At 42.1% G+C, this 20,088-nt stretch overlaps 1 protein-coding gene across 1 annotated transcript; it reads left to right on the top strand.

The window, feature by feature from the left end:
- The first annotated feature begins 4,540 nt into the window (after nt 1–4,540).
- On the top strand, nt 4,541–8,270 carry irx1b (iroquois homeobox 1b). Its single transcript, XM_026156206.1, has 5 exons — nt 4,541–4,871; nt 5,568–5,810; nt 6,175–6,967; nt 7,246–7,306; nt 7,902–8,270. Exons 1-5 carry the CDS (start codon nt 4,635–4,637, stop codon nt 7,948–7,950), a joined length of 1,383 nt encoding a protein of 460 aa, XP_026011991.1. The 5' UTR covers nt 4,541–4,634; the 3' UTR covers nt 7,951–8,270.
- The last annotated feature ends 11,818 nt before the right edge of the window (nt 8,271–20,088 follow it).

Below are 20,088 nucleotides of genomic sequence, written 5' to 3'. Positions count from 1 at the left end.
GTTATTATTCCAGTTGTGTTGTGTTTAGACTTTGATACTTGTGCCTGTGCAGTTTGTGGTTTTTCAGTGTTTACATTGCCAACTACACTGTAAAGGTTTAGCTGTGAACAGGCTGGTTGTTCCAGTGTTAGTAAAAACCAGTGTTCTGTAGCTGTGAACAGACGTATGGACTGGTTCTTATATAGCATTCATACAAACTCTTTTCTCTGTGCTTAAGTGCTTTCTATCTAACACTGTACAATATTATGTACAAGTAAAAAAAATTGTCACTTAGTAATTCATAGTGGAATTTATTTGTTGTGAAAATTTTCTTATAAAACTTGCTAATCTAAAGCTTTTGTACCAAACCAGGCAAGTTTTCAATGTAAGCTCACCAGCGGCTAACTTTAGCATACAAACCAATAAGATCTTTATTGACTTTCTGTGTAGATCATGGAGAACTTGCGTGTACTGGAATATTCTTGGTATTAACATATCTTTGCCATTAACTATGTGGGTTTGAGATTAAATACAGTGTAATATGTATGAGCTTTGATTGTATTATGTAAGTAGTTACTATATGAAAATCTTACCACCCTATAAACACGCCCCATACTGTGAGCTTCAAACTGTGATCTTATATATTTATAAATCATCCATTTCTGGTCACACATCTATAATTTGTGTATTTATCTTATAAAAGATGGAATTAGCCTCTGGATTATGACATACGGGTTAGTTAATTCAAGTCTTGAAGCATCAAGCTAAATCTTCAAGCTGACTAGCAACTTGTCAGTCACACGATAACGTTGTGCTCCACCTCCACTGGAAGTCAGGTGTCAGCGACAGGACTGACGCCAGTCCAGAGCTGGCTGTGTTCTAGTACTGGTAGTTGGAAAATCAAAGAAAAACATGATTTGTTTGGGTACTCAACAAAGTATTGTCATTATTCCTGCAACGCTAGCAATACAAAAACATCACTACCACGTGTTCCTGCAGACATGCTGGCCAGTGTTCTTGTGTGTGGCTTTTTTAGCATGTTACAAATACACAACAGTGATACTACAGATGACAAATTCTATAGTTTTGCTGCTTTTTGTGCACACTGTCTGCAACATGGATTGAGAAATCAGAGGTTATTGGGGCCTCTCGAACTTTCTGAGTTGGAAATCTGATTTGAGGGGACATTCCAGTTTAAAATTCTAACTGGAAAGTCAGGATTTCTGATTTCATCTGTGTTTACTCTTGTGGAGTTTTATTTGGAAAGACTTAAAACTAGCAAATGAGACCATAAATCCATCAGAAATGTATTTAATGAGGTCATAGAGCAAGGGAGCTCAACTGGCATTTCACCATAGACCTCTATTCAACTGAACCGCTGTTTGTAAGCCGAGGAGTCGCCCCTGCTTGCCAGATCCAGGCAAGCAGGTGGCTGAATGCAGATCCAGGTTTGACACCAGGAAGTGACGACTTACTTTTACATACAGATTTTATAAAAGGCAGAGAATAACACTGTGGAGTTTTTAGCTGAAACATACTGTAAATATAATTTTACTACTAGTTTATTCCACTGTAGGACATTTTGCTCCAAATAAAATGGTGACATGTGGATTTTGTATCATAATACCGATATGTACAGGTTTAAAGTACTAATTTAAGACACACATAAAGAGAAATTTGGACTTTCTCCTGTTTTGGTAGATCTTCAGCCAAAGTTACTAACCATCAAACATCAGTAATGACAGCATACAGTCATGGCATCAGGTTCGCTGCCAAATTGACTAATTGGCAAATAATGGTGTTTGAAAAGTGTGAAATCCTCATGATTGTTCGTCATTATATTATAGAAATATGTTTAAAAAGCATTTAAAAAAAATAAAGTAAAAATTGAAGTTGCAAAAGTGCATGAAAAGTCAACTTTGTGCCACTGCCAAAGATCCTCAGAGTGTAAAATACTGCAGTGCAATCACTGATATTACACTCAGTGTGTGTCCATTTGTTTTTGCTGCTCCCCCACACTGTAGACCGATGACTTTTGTAGATTATTTTCCTTTAATTTTCTGTCACTGTTGCAAATGTAGGACTGTGTGAACAGCAAATCTGAGGCCAAACAGTATCTATGAATACCAAACAAGTTAATAATTCAAACATTTTTGCATCACTGTTGCCACCTCTCCTTTGTTGAACTGTTAGCAAACACACAGAAAAAAAACAGCTTTGTGATGTTTGGAGGCTTCTTCATTTTCCCCGCTGCAAATTACCCAAGAGGAAATGGCCAGTGCGAGTGGATTGTGGGGACTTTATTCGTCTGTTTCCTGCGGTAAGTTATTCCTTTGTCTGGGCCGAGCTAATAGCAGGGAATGGGATTCAAATAGAGTCAAGCTGCCTCCTGAGATCCCTCAATCCACCGTCGCCATAAAAAGAGGTCTGAGGCCAGTCTAAATATTTGGTAGTCTTAGCAGGTTCATGTTAAAAGACACACACACACGCACATGCACGGCGCACACAAACGCACAGGGTGAATGCACAAGCAGGCCGAGGCTGTGAAGTTGAATGGCATAGCTCAAAGCCTTCCTCCCCCTATCCCTCCCTCTTTCTCTCTCGCGCTCTCTCTCTCTAAACCGCCAAACCATTCTCCCCCTTTCTCCAGCTCAGAGGAATTCATTAACTGCCTCTCCACAGAGACACTATGGAAATCAGGCAGCTACAAAGGCAGAGAGGGAGAGAGAGAGAGAGAGAGAGAGAGAGAGAAAGAGGGAGAGAAGGGAGGGAGGGGTGATGGTGGTGGTGAATGGGGCTATATTATCCTATTAGATGGTGGATATGTCTCGTTTCCCTCCCCTGTCATGAGAAAAACATTAATTTTAAGCGAGGAAGGGAGGGAGAGAGAGGCAAAGACTGAGAGAGAGAGAGAGGGGAAGAGAGAGGGGGGGGGGGGCTGAGGGGTAGATGGTGAGGGTCTTTAACGTTGCTCTTTTATCGAGCTGAAATGGAGAGTCCCCTGGCTCCATTTACCTTGGCAATGAGGATAGAGGCGCTCTCCATGAATGCCATTTAAAATGCCATGGAGATTAAGCATCCTCTCTCCCTCTCCCGCTCTCTGTTTCTCACACACACATATGCAGCGGCAGCAGTGGCGGCGGCGGGGCTCGTCATAATATGTGTTTAGGAAAAACAGCTTTGAGATTCATGAGTAAAGCCCTCTAGGTGCCAGCGCTGAGGAGGGAAGAGAGCAGAGAAAGAGACAGAGAGGACCATCACTTAGCCAGAGTGGGCTTTAAGCACTGTAATTAAATCATTAGACCCCTCTTCCCTCCCCCTCTCCCTCCCCTTCCTCTCTCTCCTCTCTCTCTCTCTCTCTCTTGGCTCAGCCAAGCTCATCAGGAGCTCAGAGTGTGAAATGATGAATCTGTATTTATAGGGATGGAGTAATTACAGCGCTAACCTCTGAGGGGACCCAGGAGGGCCACAGGGCCACAGAGCAGGGTGCAGGGTGCTCAACCTCATTAGCACTGCCCAAGTGTGCGTGTGTGTGATAGAGTGTGTGACACAGTGTGTGAAAGGAGGTGTGTGTGTTCAAAGAAGCACAGTTGCTATGTGTTGTGATGGTTAAGCCTGTCAATGAGGACACATCAGCCTGCCTCCTCCCACACGTGAGGGTCCATTTTTACACTTTCTCCCACATAAATATGGTCTCCCCCCCCCCCCTCAAAAAAAAAAAAACACCACCACTTTTCATCTCATACCTCAAAACCGCTTTAACATTTCTGCGACATCTGCAACTGATACCAAGGGCCTACAGTAGTCTATTCTTCTCAGCAAACATCTGTCATTTTCCACTCCACAGCTCCCGTGCGCTCCGTATCGCTGCCATCTCCTATCATCTTCGATCTCTGTCATTACCTCCACTCTCCTTTATCTCCACAGCTCTGAAAACATAAGCTCCACTGACTTCCGCCGATAATCACGGACATTCCTCGTGGATCTGTCCGACCATATCAATGCTTCCCGGCCCATCTGCTGGACCAGGAATGTCCGGGCATACCCCACGAGTCAGCAGTCAAAGCACCGAAAAATGACACCAAAATACGGAGAGATTATTATTATTATTATTATTATTATTATTATTATTATTATTATTGTAGTAGTAGTAGTAATTAATGAATTCATTGCGCAAGACACACATACACTGCGCACACATGCGCGCACACACACAGGTTACCTTTTCGGTAGACACAGTGAAGACTGTCGAAATTAAATCACATACATCAATACACACGCACACACACGCAGACGACCTGGGCTAACCAATGCACTAATCGCCTGCCCCGGGCATAGGAGGAGCTTGGTGCTTAAGTAGGCTGCCAATCAGTCACTCAGCTCCACATCCAGAAGCTCCTGCGGCCAGACATACGCATCAACTCCGCACTCGAAAGTGCCAAACTGCTCCTGAGACACAACTCGGTGGAAGGGAAGGCTGACAGTTTCTTCTTTTTTAAGTGGGGGTCATCCTGATTTGTTTTGTTTTTTAACTGTCCCGTTTTTCTGTTCTTTTTTGGGGATTCCTTCTTTCTTTTCTTTTTTTCCCCTGCATCATCTTTCTTTTTTTCGCTCTTGTGACTTTGGGAGAGATTTACTGCACGCATACTCCGGACATGTCTTTGCCTCAGCTGGGGTATCCCCAGTTCCTCAGCGCCTCCCATGAGGTGTACGGAGGCGAGCGGCCGGGCTCTGCCCGGGAAGGAACCACCGAGGGCGGCGTGAGCTCATCAGCGACCGCCGCGGCTGTCGGCTCCATGCTGGGGATGTACGGAAGCCCATGGGCGGCTCATAACTACAGTGCCTTTCTGCCGTACAGCGGAGCCACAGACCTCGCCCTCATATCCCAGATGGTGAGAGATGATACACGTTCAGGTGTTCATAAGAAAATAGTGAGGCTGAGCTTTTCACTGTAATGCGTAAATACAACTTGAACCATTTAAATGGCGGGTTGTTCGCTTTTTTATTTGTTTTTTAAGATAATTTTTGTGAATTTTATTGAGATAAATTAATTATTAATAATTAATATTTAATTGTCTGTGTGTTGGAGCTATAAATACTTGGGTGAATTGCAAAGAACTGAATAGCCACATAACACAAATGAACGATCTCTGGTAGCGTGACACTAAACTTCAGTTTCAAATTTAATTTGAGGTCATGGTTTTTGAAAGCGTGAACATAATGTTGTTGTTTTTGTTTGTTTTTTGCTTTTTTTTCTACAAATGTGGACCTGTCTACTGTGGTAGGCTGCACGTTTTAGCATAAAGGCATTTATCAATATTGAATTAAATAAAAATCAAAACAAAATAATATGGTAGGCCTAGATCATAGAAATTTGCAAGCGACCTAAAAATGAAGGATATTTGTTGTGATCTGTGTCTGATTACTGATTTTTTTTTTTTTTTCAAACTTGTAAGTTTTTTGTTTTGTTTTGTCACGCAAAACGTTTTTGCTCCAAATTTCCATTTTTTCTGAACTTGAGGCGCAAATATCTTTGGAGTTGCTCAACAAGTTGCCCCCATTTTTTTTTTCTCCCAACAACATTCCAGGGCTCACAGTATGAGCTGAAGGACAGCCCGGGGTCCCACCCAGCTTCTCTACCTGTTCACACCGCCCAAGGCTTCTACCCCTACGGCCAGTACCCGTACGGAGACCCGTCAAGGGCCAAAACGGCCACAAGGGAGACCACCAGCACCCTGAAGGCCTGGCTGCAGGAACACCAGAAGAACCCTTACCCCACCAAAGGAGAGAAGATCATGCTTGCTATCATTACGAGAATGACACTCACACAGGTGGGCAGCGTGATATGTTTTCGGAGCTCAATTTGTATAAAATGTTTCAGTTCAGTGGTCTTTCTGGCACCTTACAAGCACAATTTGGTGGGCATCAGCCTCCAGGCCCACTTAAAATAAATCTCTAATCATTATTTTAAAGGTTTTATTCTTCATTTTAATGTCCTTCAATAGCACTGCTATTTGTTATGAGAACTCAGTTGGCCCACATATGACTGTTTTTAATACACCTGCAGAGGGAAAAAAGCTCAGGAATAATAAATAAAATCAGATGTCTTTTTAAATGTTTTATAATTCCCCATCTACAGCTTTCAAACCACAGCATCTGAGTAATAATGCTTAAAAACGCGCTTTTCTTTTACAGGTGTCGACGTGGTTCGCGAACGCCCGCAGACGCCTGAAGAAGGAGAACAAGGTCACCTGGGGCCGCAGCGCTGAGGACCGGGACGGCCGCATCTTCAGCAGCGACAACGAGGACGAGCACGGCAAGAACGGCAGCGACGACGAAGATGAAGAGGAGGAGATAGATTTGGAAACCGTCGATATCGAGAGACCCGAGGAGCAGCGCGAAGGGGAGCGTGGCTCCGCGAGGGGGGAGGCCGAGGCGGGCCTGTCCGCCGCCGAGCAGGCCTCTGAGTCGAAGAGCTCGGAGAGCAGCAGGACGCTTTCTGCGGAGGCCCTGAGAGGAGCCGAGGCGGGTGTTTCTCTCGGTAAATCGCCCAGTGTCAAGCTTCCCGCGGATCATTCGCCCGGCAGGCAGGAGTGCCAGAGACCAGCACAGAGCAAACCTAAAATCTGGTCTCTGGCTGAGACCGCCACGGCGCCCGACAGCTCTCACAAATCTCCCTCCGCGGCCCTTGCGCACCACGCGGCTTTGGCCTCCACCGGACACCCGGCCTTACTCCCGGGTCACGGAATATATACGTGCCAGATTGGCAAGCTGCACAACTGGGCCAATGCAGCTTTTCTGAATGCCAACTCTCTTTTGAACATGAGGTCGCTCCTGGCAGGGGCGCCGGCCGGACACCTGCCCGTCCACGGCGCAGTGCCGGCTGCGCGTCGTGACGCACGACCGGCAACGGTCGGCACGGGAACGTCGGGTACGGAAGACGACAGCGATCTAGAGTCATCAGGGAGCTTCAGTCCAAAAAGAGATGGTATGGGCCTGATTTCAACTTCTTCTTCTTCTTCTTCTTCTTCTTCTTCTTCTTCTTCTTCTTCTTCTTCTTCTTCTTCTTATTATTATTATTATTATTATTATTATTATTATTATTATTATTATTATTATTATTATTATTCATAGGACTTGTTCCGTTGAATCACTCAAATGGCGACAACAGCAGCTCTCCTTCCTGCAGGGCAGTTTCACTTTATTTTCAAAGGTAATTTCACGAACACCTTGTCACTCACTAGTTTGTTTTCTTTCCTTCCGCAGATGAAGAGAGCGACCACAGGCCCGATTCCCTGAAGTCCCCCTTTCAGATGATCACTGACAGGTGATTTCAAATCAATTTTGGCATTATAACACCATCAGCCTCGATTAAATGAACCTTACAGCAAGAGGTAAACACTGTTACACCTGACTGGTTGGGGAGGCAGAACTCGGTACATAAATCATACGATTGAGTCCCCACTTTAACGCCTCGTCAGGCAGGAGTCTGATATATTCTGCGCCTCTCCCTCCCTCTCTCCCCTCCCAGCCTGCCCCCCCATCCTCCAACAATGAGCTATCGCCACCAAGTCATTTAAATAATCTGCCGCTATTTATTCACGCCCCCCCCCCCCCCCCCCCCCCCCTTGAATGAAGCTAATGTATGTCAAAGAAAGCCCTGATGGCAACATCATGAATGAAGCAGAGCGTGAAAAGACATAAAACAATTTACCTATAGTGGGGTTTTTAATTTGCATAAATACAGCTTAACACCGTTTGAAGGAAACAAACTCGAAGTGTTAAAAAAGTTGCTTCATTAGTTTAAACGAAGGATTTCTTTTTAAGAGTAAAATTGCCAAATTTGTTTCAGATAATATAATTATAATGTCTAGACTTTATTCACCTCTGAGCAATAGTTTCCTCTTCTTCTCTTTCCTCAGACCTCACCACGGGACAGCAGCACAGCGAGTTCTGACAACAACAATATGAGAAGAGAAAGAAAAAGAGGAATAATTTTATTTAATGGAGAACAGTTTAACGAAGGATATTTTTTGGACTGGGAGGCCTGTTGTAGTATTACTGTTTAGCTTCCACATGAAAAAGAGATGTTCGCGTTTTTTGTTTGTTTGTTTTTTGTTTTTTTTAGTCTCTGAATCACTTGTATTTCTCTTTTATGTCCTCTTATGTCCCCCCTCTGTTCCTCTGTTGTGAATGGAAACCTTGGAAAAAAAATTGTAAATACAGGATATGAATTTGTCTTTAAAGAATATATTTTTTGGGAACTAAATAAATGTCATTATAGCGCTTTATTACTGAAGAAAATCCCACCACCTGTATTTAATAAGAGGGGACCAATTTCCAGCCAAAGAAATCAAAGAAACAAGGGCAGAATGCAGATTAAGAAGCACTGTAAACTTCCTAAACTAAGCACACATTATTATTAGTATTGTTATTTATTTTTTTTTTTAGTGCCTGAATTTAGGATTTTTATAACATAAATTTCCAATAAGTAACCAGTACAATACAGAGAGTGCAATTAATGTATGCAGAGAAATTCTCCTTCAAGAGCTCAAGTGGATTTGGTATTTTAAGGGTAATTATATATCTATATTAATATACATATAATACAAGTATTGCAGTTAATCTCCAGCTGACCTCGTCGTCCCTGTGTCTAGTTTGTTTCACACGAACCATGCAGTGTCAGCTCCTTTATTTTTTTAAACTACCAGGAAAGTCAGTTTTATTGAAACCTGCACTCTCGCCAACAAAGCTCGAAGACTTATGCCCGTGCCTTGGAAACCACTGCAAACGCTGCGGAAATTGAAAATTGAAGATTTCCAGGACCTTGTGAACCTGCGCTTGTGCTTTCAGCCCAGGCCTCCTCGCTTTAATGTTGGATTATACCCCTCTGTGCCACCACTGCTGCCTCTGAAATATGGATCAGACGGAGAGGAAAGGCCAGCAAGCCAGTATGGGGGCAGCAGCTCACGGGGGAGGCGAGAGAAGGGGTTGGGGCGGCGGTGGTGGGCTTGTGTGTCACTTTGTGGCATCCTTGACGTTCACAGGCCCAAAGACAGGGGGGTGCATAGAGAGAAAAAGAGAGAGAGGGAGAAGATGGTGGGGGGTCTGAGAGCTGCTAACGGCGACTGCTTTCAAAGCTGTGGTCCGATGCTTGGTTTAGCGGCACAGTTTGGGGCCTCTCAAGGGGCCCAGACAGCTCCAGGTTTACGTGCAGATAAAATTTAGATTGACGTGTTTGTTGAAATCTTTGCTGCAAGTCTTTGAAAGTCTGGTATTTAAAATTATTAACACTTACTAGTTAGATGGAAGAAGGGAAGTGGCCTTAGCAAGGTGCTGTTAAAATGTGGCCTGTAAAGTGTATGATGAAGTTTAAGCAGTGAAGTACTGCTGAAATCTATAGAAGTACAAATTTTGGAGTAAATTTGGTTTTAAAAAATTACATATATTCAAAGGTGGAAAAATCTATATGTGGCAATATGTTAGATAGCTGCTTTCTGCCATCCAGTAGCTTAACACCAACAGTTGATAACAGGACAGCAGCTTGTGCATTAACTTTGATTTCTTTGTTAAACTGTTTTGTGGAATGGAAATTAATCTAAATGAGGTCCAGATTGGGCATCGAGCAAAACTACAGTTATATGGTGATCTGAATGTAAATCGTGCTCTGGAAGGAGACGAAAATAAAATCAGAACCACCAGATTTGTGAATCTGGAGATTGGCTCAATGCTGCCACCTGACTCTCAGAGAAAGTAAGAGCACGGCTGCCCCCACGGTGGTGTCTGCACCACCTCTCAGGTACGATACGCAAACCTTTGCTGCGGGATCGGGTTTTGAAAGCCGAGCAGCTCCTGGAACTGTTGTTTGCAAAGAGCTGACATCCTGACAGCCATCCAATCGGAGGCGAAAAGAACTAATTTGGTCATTTTTTAATTTTATTTTGATAAACTGGAAAGGTTTTATCTGAGATATAAAATATATGAAGATACACTTTTTTCTTTTTTTTAATTGACTCTCCACTGGACTTAGATGTAAAGCAGTGAGGAGTAACCCTAAGCCAGGCATCAAATACATCAAATTGGTTTAAAATGGAGCACTGTAACAAAAATAATTTCCCCCAGGGATCAATAAAGTATTCTGATTCTGATTCTGATTCTGAAAAAAATACTACTTATTATGAACTCCAGTTCAAAAACACAAGCACTATAGTTTTTTCATCTTTAGGACCACAATCTGAACAAAGACCAAAATTGCCCATCGCCATGGTATATATATGTTTTTCGAAGTCAGACTGTCTTAAAAAAAACAAGTAAAATACTTTATAATCACATTATAATTCTAAAATCCTACATTTGATCTATTGTGCTCAAACATCACAGTTTGTCTCGTCTAACTTTATTAGATTATCCTAAAAATTTGATCCACATTTAAAAAACAATATAGGCACAAGTGATCAAAATCTGAGATTTTACATTAGTCCTTTCTCTAATTAATTTTTTTACAATTATCATTATATTAATGGTCCAGTCCAGTTCAGTTATTCTATTGTCTCCGCCGAGAAGCTTTCTCGGGCTGGCTCCCGACAAATCATCCCCACAAAGAACAACATGAAACAGCACACATAATCCTCCAATAAGAATCACTCAAATTTATATGTATATAAAAAACACAAAAAAACGAAACCTTTCATTTTTTAAACTGACATGTAGCAAATTTTTGCATTTTCCCCATAAACAGTCTTAAAGGAATATGTTAGCCGTTAGCTGACTCAAAATCTCCCTTAAAAAACATCTTTTCTGATTTTGCTTTCCTGTGGACAAAATTATAAAGTGCTTATTTCCCTCAAAGAGATGCTGGCAGGCAAATTTTGCCACTCCTGGACAAAGGCAGGACATTCTTTTAAACCTGATTTTTAAGGTAAGCTACCAGGCTGCCGAGTGTGGTTTCATAACGATGTTGGAACCTCGCCGTAAATCTGACGTGCGTATGAGGTGTGGGGAAAAAAAGAGGAGCGTCGTGACTTGTGACGCTTTCTCAAAAGTCAGCACGGCACTCGTCTGTCCCTCTGCTTTCCCACCCACGTACCCAGAGTGTCAGCAAACGAGGGACGAAAAGAGCAAATTTAAGTCTAAAGAAGGCAAATAAGGGAGGGAGAGATGATGCAGCGAGGGTTGTCATTGATGTGAGAGTGGCGTGGAAGGGAGCCAGACACTTGAGGCCATTTTCATTTCCTCTGCCAGCTCTGACAGACTGCCATCAGCACCGCTGAGGAGAATATCAGCCGCTCCTCTCGCTCGCACCCCTTCACTCTTTCGAACAATATGTTATTCTGTCAGAGTTGGAAATCAGTGAGCTTAGCATGATGGGGCTGAAAATGACATCAAATGGCCTTTTTATATCTGTTACACGGCGTGTCCAAAACATGTTGCGTTATGAAAGGAGTGGAAAATGCAGTGCAGATCCAAAATATGATTAGGTTTTTCTTTTTTTCTCTCTTTTTTTTTGTTGTGCCAAAGCAAACTCCATCAGAGTTTAGGGTCCAAATTGTCCTGAAACTTTTCGACTGGTAGAATCCAACAGTTTATAAAAAGAAACACAACACAACACAAGAGTCTCTGTGTGGAGTTTTAGAGTCATATCAACTCCTCAAACTCTCAGTGTGAGCAGAGTCTTTATTGGTGCTTTGGTATTCTGATATAGGCTCTTTGGTGAGTTCTAATCCCCATTAATAAGGCAGATTATGGAAGGGATTTGGCTTTGATTTGCGTGTCCCACTGCTCTTTTCTGTCAGCGTCTCACTCTCTCTATATATATCCTCGCGTTTCCTTTCTCTTTGCTCCTCTGTCGTCTTGATGGGATGTTCAGGGATTGAACAATGATCGCCTCCATGTGTCATCCCCCCTTGCAGCCCCCCCTCATCACTCTTTTGCCATCCTCCTGCGATTATGCCCACATGTATGAGGGCTCCCGGTCGCCTGAATAGATTTGTTAAAGGCCCCCAGTGGATGAGAGAGGTCCAAGCCTCGAAGCCTGGCCCTCGTGTGCAGGTCTATCCCCTTTTCGAGGGACTCGGCATGGGGGTGAAATCCCCACCGGTTGCCCCTTCCTCCTACAGCGGTTACCCCTCTGCTCCTCCGCCACGCAGAGATAATCGGGCTTATGTAAAGACGACGTGCTCTTTTGACAGTCATCAGCTCATCAGTGATCCAATCGAGCCCAAATCCGCCATTGTTCACCCCTCAAAGTGTCTCAAATCCGCTTGTGCAGGAGAGAGGGCCTGCACTCTTTATCCTGCCAATCACTCCTGACATTCCTGCCACAGTTGCCATGGCCTAGGGTCAGAGGTCGTGAAAACAGAGAGCATGAGCTGACTTGCGGAGAATGGCGAAGCGCAGAAGGAGGGACTCTCTGCTCAACGGCTCCATTGGTCATCCAACGCAGGGGGTAAATGTAGACAAGTTAGGACTCTATAGCCCCGCTGAGAGGGCCAGCCGGACAGAAAGGGACATGAGCAGGGGAGGAGAAAGAAAGGGGGGATGATGAGGCAGAGAAAAAGGCCATGGGAAGAAAAAGAGGGCAAGAGAGGTGTGTGGGGGAGAAATGAGAGTTAGGGAGGGTCAGTGTTTGATTGCCAAATAGGCTTTACAGAGCTTGACCTCAAGGGGCTTGGAGAAGAAAAGGACTGACACGCGGTTAAAGTCCCTGGAGAAGTAATAATTAACATGGTAGTTAATATTTGTGGAATTTTTAATGGACTTTCTGCACGTAAAACTCTTTAACACTGCAGCTCAAGACCAAGCTACAGAAAAAAACAACACAAAACAAAACGGTGTGTGTGTCTGGATGCTAACTGCTGAGCTGTAATTTGAAATGGAAATGTACCTCCCAATGCAATGAAGCTAATGCATGTCATCGCAGGATAAGCGGGGCACTGGGTTAAATCTGTTGTAATGTTGTCAAAAGAATAATTTTCTGTACCCAGTGTATACGTAAGTGAGCAAATGTTTAGCCTAGACAAGATATCATAGGGAATTTAGACCATTCACTGTTCCTCCGCAGGGATTAGTGGAATTAGGCACAAAAGCAAAGTATCAAAACTCATGGGTAATTCAACAAGCTCCACAATACTGAGTTTACAGAGTGCTGCTGCTTAGCCTGCTTTATTGTCGCGTTGCAGCTGCGAGTACGGTACAGACAAACAGCAAACGTCGCCACTGCCTTTAAAAAGCAGACAAATTTAATATACAGGGGGAAAATACACACAACAAATGCTATGAAAGAGTGGGAGTGATAAGTCTTTTCTCTTGTTGTCTGCCCATTCACGGCAATAATCTGAGAGAGGAAGCCGATTAGGAGCGAAGGGGAGGTTTGCGGTACGGTGTTCGCATCGATGGCTCTTTTCAGCCATTTTGAAACAATGTTTATCCACGGGTTTGTTATAGCGTCGAAACTTAGCTTAGTTTACTGCTGGGAGAGTCCTAAAGGCGGGCTGAGGACTCACTGCGTCTTTGTTCAGCATCCATTGAGGCACGCTGGTGTGTTAGAGAGGGCGGAGAAGCTGCCCGAAATATCAGATCTTGGGGATTTCTGTAATTTGCGCCGTTTTCAGAATATCTGGGAAAATGTTGCGGGGAATGCACTCCGCGAATGCTTGTTGAGGGTCTATGGACTCACTGACTGGATATCGCGAACACCATTAACCCATGATTTGACATTTTTTATGTGAAAAATTACTTTTTGTAGCATGCAAACAGTTAGAAAACTATACTAATCAGTTTTTGTTTATTAAGCCATGAAAGCCTTGTGTACTTACTAAGAGTTTGTAAGAAAGTAAAAATTCCAATACAAACAACTTATGTCTATCATATTCTAGACACAGCATCAATTTAAATGGGTCTAATACTAAACTACAGAAAAAAGGCATCTTTATGAGTTTTAATTACCCAGATATTTGGTTAAAAGGGACCTATTAGTTCGGTGGCCCAAGCAGATCAAATGCACATGAGCAAAAAGAGAAAAATGCTGGAAAAATACACAAAACACAACAGAAGTTGAATAAAACAGAAGTGTTTTTGGAAATTCATCAACGTGATGGAACAACTGAAGTGACAGAGGCCAAAAGAATCAAAGGTTTGTACTGAGACATGCTTTCTGTCTCTGAAATCACTTTTGTTATGTTTTGTGAAGTTTTGGGATTTTTTTTTTATTTTTTGAGTTGAGTTGAGCAGTGAGTACCCCACAGACCAGTTGTACCACATATTTTAACCCTGCCTCTAGCTGACAATATACTCTCTGCAGGTAAATGGGCACTCTGTAGCTACCAATGAACAGATGAGCTGCTAGGACAGCTGAACCATAATTTCCTCTTTAGCTGGATTTTGATAAATGTAACTGATAAGAGCAGTGGCGCACTCACCTGTGTGTGAAATAATTGAAACCTGGAGTATGGTGAACATTGATTTTTTGCTTTCCATGTCAACCAACCTTGGGCAGCTTTTGCCATACTACTGTGGCACATTTGTAGAAGACAATGCTAATGTGGCCAGCATTTTTATACAATTATTCTTATTCATTTTCCCCAATGGAGCTCTTGGCATCAAAGAGAAACAAAAACTCATGAAAGCTACTAACACGCTAATCTGTAAAATATTTACCTGGCAAACATTAGCATTAGAGGTGTTATTACCATGGGAATTAAACATGAAAAACCAGTGATTTAATATAATCTACTGTGACTTACATCCATTTCAATGACTACAGCACTACACAGCAGCCTCGGCTTATCAACACATTTTATGGCTAATTAAGGTTAGCTGACTAATGCTAGCAGCATTTGACTTGAAAGTCAAATGCTGTAGCCAAGAAAAGCTACATTCTGGTTGCTCCCTTGCCACAACCCTAATTAACCCTCAAACATAACACAAGAAACATAGCAAGTGTAGTTGGTGCACTGAATGCCACATATATCAGTCATATTTGTTCACACTGCTTTTAGACAAGTTACCTGTTATAAAGTAAAATAAAATGACTGAAGATATTGATGTTAGCATTGTTAGCATTGTTAGCATTATCACTGTGAACATGTTAGCATGTTTTACCTCAAACTGCGGCACTGCCAAGGAAACACATAGAAAAGCTTTCCATTACCTCTAAAGGAGGTATCTTGGAGGTATCGAAAGATTTTTAAACAACATATTTTTAAAAATAGCTTAAAAATATGTTTAAATTCATAATAGAATGATATCATGGTATATGGTAAGATACACTAAGACGGTGAAGCCCCCCTCCCCCCCGCTGTCTTTACTTTGTGAATAATGATAGATGGCTCATGGGTCACATATCTTCGCAGATTAATTACACTTGAGATGCATGCACGTGCATGTACATACACTGTATCATTCTACCACACACACACAAAAACGCACACAAACAGTTGCAGAGTAATGTGAGTCCTCATTCATTTGCCCAAGTCGTTTAGGGTAATAGAGCTTAATGGAGTGTATTAACCCTGTCCAGCTTGCATTTCCCCTCCTCAGATGTGTGTGTGTGTGTGTTCACGCACATGCACAGGGAAAGGGGAAACCTGCCAACTGTTTATCTGCAAGAGACACACACACACACACTGGGGGAGTACAGATCTGGTTTCCCACTGTCACAGATGCTTACCCGCCTCTCCATTAGAGATGTGATTGGAGTGGACATAGAAAACCAGCAGCCTTGTTCCCATAGGGGCAATCTGAGGAAATTATTGCCCAGCTCCTCTCCGGGGAGTGTCAGCGCTCCAGAAAGAAGCACTTAATCGACTGCTATCACATGCGACTTCTCTGTTGGCTGCATTGCATAGCTTTTTGAGGCATTTGGTGTGGATTTATACTAGTGAAATGCGTTTGATGACACGTGATCAGTCATGGCACACAGTAAGGCTCTCACGGGAGCTGCTGAGCTCTCTAGATGTGGAATGCAGAGATCAGACAGTTAGCAGCATTTGCTGGGAAATAGATGATCAGTGGAAATGAAGATTGATGCCTTAGTTAATATCTTTTGTCTACCTTAATCCACATTTCTGTTTGATATATGGATAAAAACTTAAGATAGTGTCATTACTGAAGAAGACTATTTTTTTAATATTATCCTTACTGTATTTATTGTTTGGCCTCCTGCACTTTAATAGCATGATATGCTAATTGGACAAAAATAATAATAATAAAAAAAATGGTGTGAGCTCAGCTGGGGTAGACGCTGCTGGTGGTCAAATTTCTTGGGAGGTCCATCCATGGATGTAACATGAAATCTGCAACCACACCCAAGTGAACAGCATGCAGACAAGTAGATCTACTGTGTCATCTTTAGTCACTCACACAGTTGTGGCTGACCTCCTCACCCTGGTCAATAACAACTGCAAACCGAGCCTGCTGCACCCTCAGGCTTATACCACCACACACAAGCAAATACACACACACAGGCACCACCAGCATTGTCATAAGGGTGTAATTCTCTAGACTGCCAGAGGATGGCAGCTGAGGTCTAAGCTGTGGAACTGCAGAAGCCGAAACACCAGGGAAAATGTGAAATAGTGAATCTATTATCATGGTATTCCCCCTCATCCATGATTCTAAGGTGGACACATCAGTGCAGACTGATTATTCTGTGATGTTCTGATTCATTCTGAAATTTAGCCTCGGTTATCTTGTTTACCATTGAAATAATAACCAATATCCCAGGTTCTGTGTAGCAGCTCAAAAATGCTTCTAATATTTTAATTATTCAAGGTTATCCCACTTTGGTTTGAACCAACCTAACACACAGCTGGATAAAAAATCACATGAAATGGCTTTCCTTCAAAAGAAAGAAAGAGAACCGAAATATTTAAACTGAAATATTTGATTTTTGCACAGTTTTGATAAAGACTGTGAGATCTGTGGTAATACCAAATAATAATAATGAGAGAGTAAAGCCCGTCTTTAGAAAATACAAAGCTTATTTCAGATGATACTGTCGGTCACATATAGGTTGAGTAATTGTTTTGAGACCAGTAGGGAGATATAAATGAAGACAAACCAAAGCAGTCCACGAGAGATAATGGACAAATAAATACAGGATCAATGGGCGAGTTAAGGCAGGTTAAAGTGTTTGTTAAAGGCTCTATCGGTCCCTGTGGACTGAGGCTTGCGGAGTTGAATAATGTATGTCCGCTCCCGAAGTAATGAAGTGGAAGTGATAGGGAGGAATACGGCTGGCCTCCCAGGACTCAACGCAAACTGTACACACTCTTAAGAGCTTCCTGTAGCCTAAACCTGTCTCGCTCTCTGCCTGTGTCTGTCTGTGTCTACCTCTTAGACTCTCTCGCTCTCTCACAAACACACACACACACACACGCACGCACACACACACACACACACACACACACACACACACACACACACACACGCACGCACGCACACACACACACACATGCACATGCTGCACATTGGCTAAGAGGGTTAGCTTGTCTCTGTTCCTCTGTCTTACATCATTGATGAGGAAGGCCAGGGCATTTATAGTATCTCACTCAGAGTTCAGCAGCTCCAGATCTTCCATGAGCCTCTTATTAGACAGGAGCAGAGAAGCAGCACGCACAGATAGCATGGCTGCTACTCAGTGGTCAGACAGGTTACTTGGTGTTGGCAGCCTTGTTTGTGGATCAGATCGAGCCTGGCTTGCACTTGTACTTGGTTGGTGCCATCGTGCTTAACAAGAGGCAGCCTCTGTAGACCGTGTCTTGTGGTGGAAAAGAAAGGGCTATTTTCTTTCCTCATGATCCATTTATTGCTTATCCTCTTCTGTCCTCTTCTTCCTCCCTGAACATTCCTGCTTTTTTCTCAAAGAGCAGTAGCATGAATGTGAGGTGGAAACGTTACCTCATTTCACCCTGGTCTTGCTGGTTTAACACTGCGAGACAAAGAAGTCTAACAGGAAAATTTATTTTATTTTTATTATGTTTTACTTAACCTTACAGTATCTCAAGTTTTCCTTTTTTAAAAGTGGTTCAGATAAAACATTCCATATGATACAAACAGTATGTAAAGCAGCAGTGGCCTTCTGTCAGGGCAAGCAAGGCAGCAGCATTTGCCCAGTAAAATCTAACACACACACACACACATGCACACACAATTGCACACACACATGCACACACACCTTTTTCTGAGCTCATTAAAAAATCACATGATGTATAATAAAACACTGCCCGTGTGAATTCTTTCATTGTGTTTTGTAGTTACTTTTACTCAATGATTTTTTTCCTTAGCACTTGCCATTGTTAGTTAATTGTGAATAAGCCAAGTAGTGCAGCAAGGTGAAGAAAAAAAAAAAAAGACAGGCAGTTCAAAATCATTAAAAAGGTATGTTTAAGTCATTATCTCTTCTTGCCTTTCTGTAAAAGTCACTGATGTAAAGAAACATTCAATTTTTCTGTCAAACTTGTGAAAAAGGCGTTAAAATAAACAGCCTAACATTCAATGAGTTGTTTTTTTCCCTTAAATGTTAGCCTATTAACTAAAACAATTAAGCTGGTGAGCTTAGCCTAACAAAAACACTAGAATCTATAAAATGGGGAAACAGCTAACCTTGCTCTGTCCACAGCCCAGTGGTAAAAATGTACCTACAAGTACATTTCAAACTAGCTACTTAGCATGTTTACGTAGCAAATTGTTCATGTGGTCACTTACTCTCATTGTTTGGCCATGCAAGCATGACTGACATGTAGATGTACACTATAAAGACTCATATACAGCATTTTCATGTAACTTGGAGCTGATTAAAACAATTCGATTGGTTGCTAAAATTATTGTGCATTAACTGTTGATAACACAAAAAGGTAATTACACCAGGGCAATATTCTCTCTTCAGATTCTGCCAAATATGGCAAAACGGATTAAACAGCGCTTCACAGTCCAAACGGATACCGCGAAAGCAACCCGAGTGTTTCTGAAGGCAAGTCAGTCACCTGATACCAAACAGAGCAGCTTTTCAGTTATTAAATACAAAACGGAAGGCAGAGAGCTCCACAAACAACAAATACTCTGACAGAGCATCTCATGGGAGGAAACACAGTTTGTTGTGACGACCATGAGTTCTAGCGTTTAGGCATTCATTGGCTGCAAAGGATCCATGTATTAAAAATATGGAAACTCAATAGATTTATACTTAAAATGATTAAAGTCTGCATTTCTGTCACATCTTTGATTTTTGGTAAAAATCCTTGATTATAAAAAGTGTGTGTGTACTTGCAGGATGTACTTAAAGGATATGATGAAATTATAGCTGCAGGTGGCAACTGGCACATTTTTGCATGCAATGTCTACACCATGTAACTTCGTTATTGTCATTTCATTGAAGTAAAAGAAACACAAAAACGGTTGGGATCAGTAATTTGTTTGTGATGCAGAAATTCACAGAAACAAAGAGGAAAAAATATATATATTAAAAGAATATTTTGAGATAAACACAGAAAATTAATGATGAAAATTGGTGTGGCATTTACATGCATTTTCATGACCCTGCAAACTAATTATTTTAGTTTTCACTGTGGCGTAAAAAAAATGGATTAGAGGGATTCTGATTTCATTCTGGGACCTTCAGCACCAACCACTGAGAGCTAAAACCAAGTCGAAGGCTCAAAAGCATCTACATGTTAAACAGCGATTAAAATTGCATAGATTTCATACTTTAAGGTGGAAAATGTTCAAATGGGACGCGCTGTGATTGAAAGAAGTTGTGATTGTAGTTGTTTGGCCCTCCACTGCAAACACTTTGTGCTGTACTTAGCCCTCCTCCTCTCACATTAACATGCTTCTATCATTAACCCCCACGCCCCACCTACTGCATAATAGCTAGAGCTGCATGCAGGAGGGAGGAAATAAGAATGTTTCCTTTCTTTTTTTTTCCTGCGGAGCATCTTGAATGAATGATTGATGTGAGGGGAACGAGATCAGAAAGATATAATCACGGTCTAACGAACGCAGAGCCTTAAGAAATGTATACCACAGGAATGCCATGAATTTATAAACAGACCATATATTAATATATAAGTAGGTGTTTGAAATAACAGAATCTGTTGTGTCTATCTATCT

The sequence above is a fragment of the Astatotilapia calliptera genome, chromosome 22, assembly GCF_900246225.1.
Source record: "Astatotilapia calliptera chromosome 22, fAstCal1.2, whole genome shotgun sequence".
Classification (NCBI taxonomy): Eukaryota; Metazoa; Chordata; class Actinopteri; order Cichliformes; family Cichlidae; genus Astatotilapia; species Astatotilapia calliptera.
Note: the sequence above shows the minus strand (reverse complement) of the source record. Positions and strands in the feature narration are given on the sequence as shown.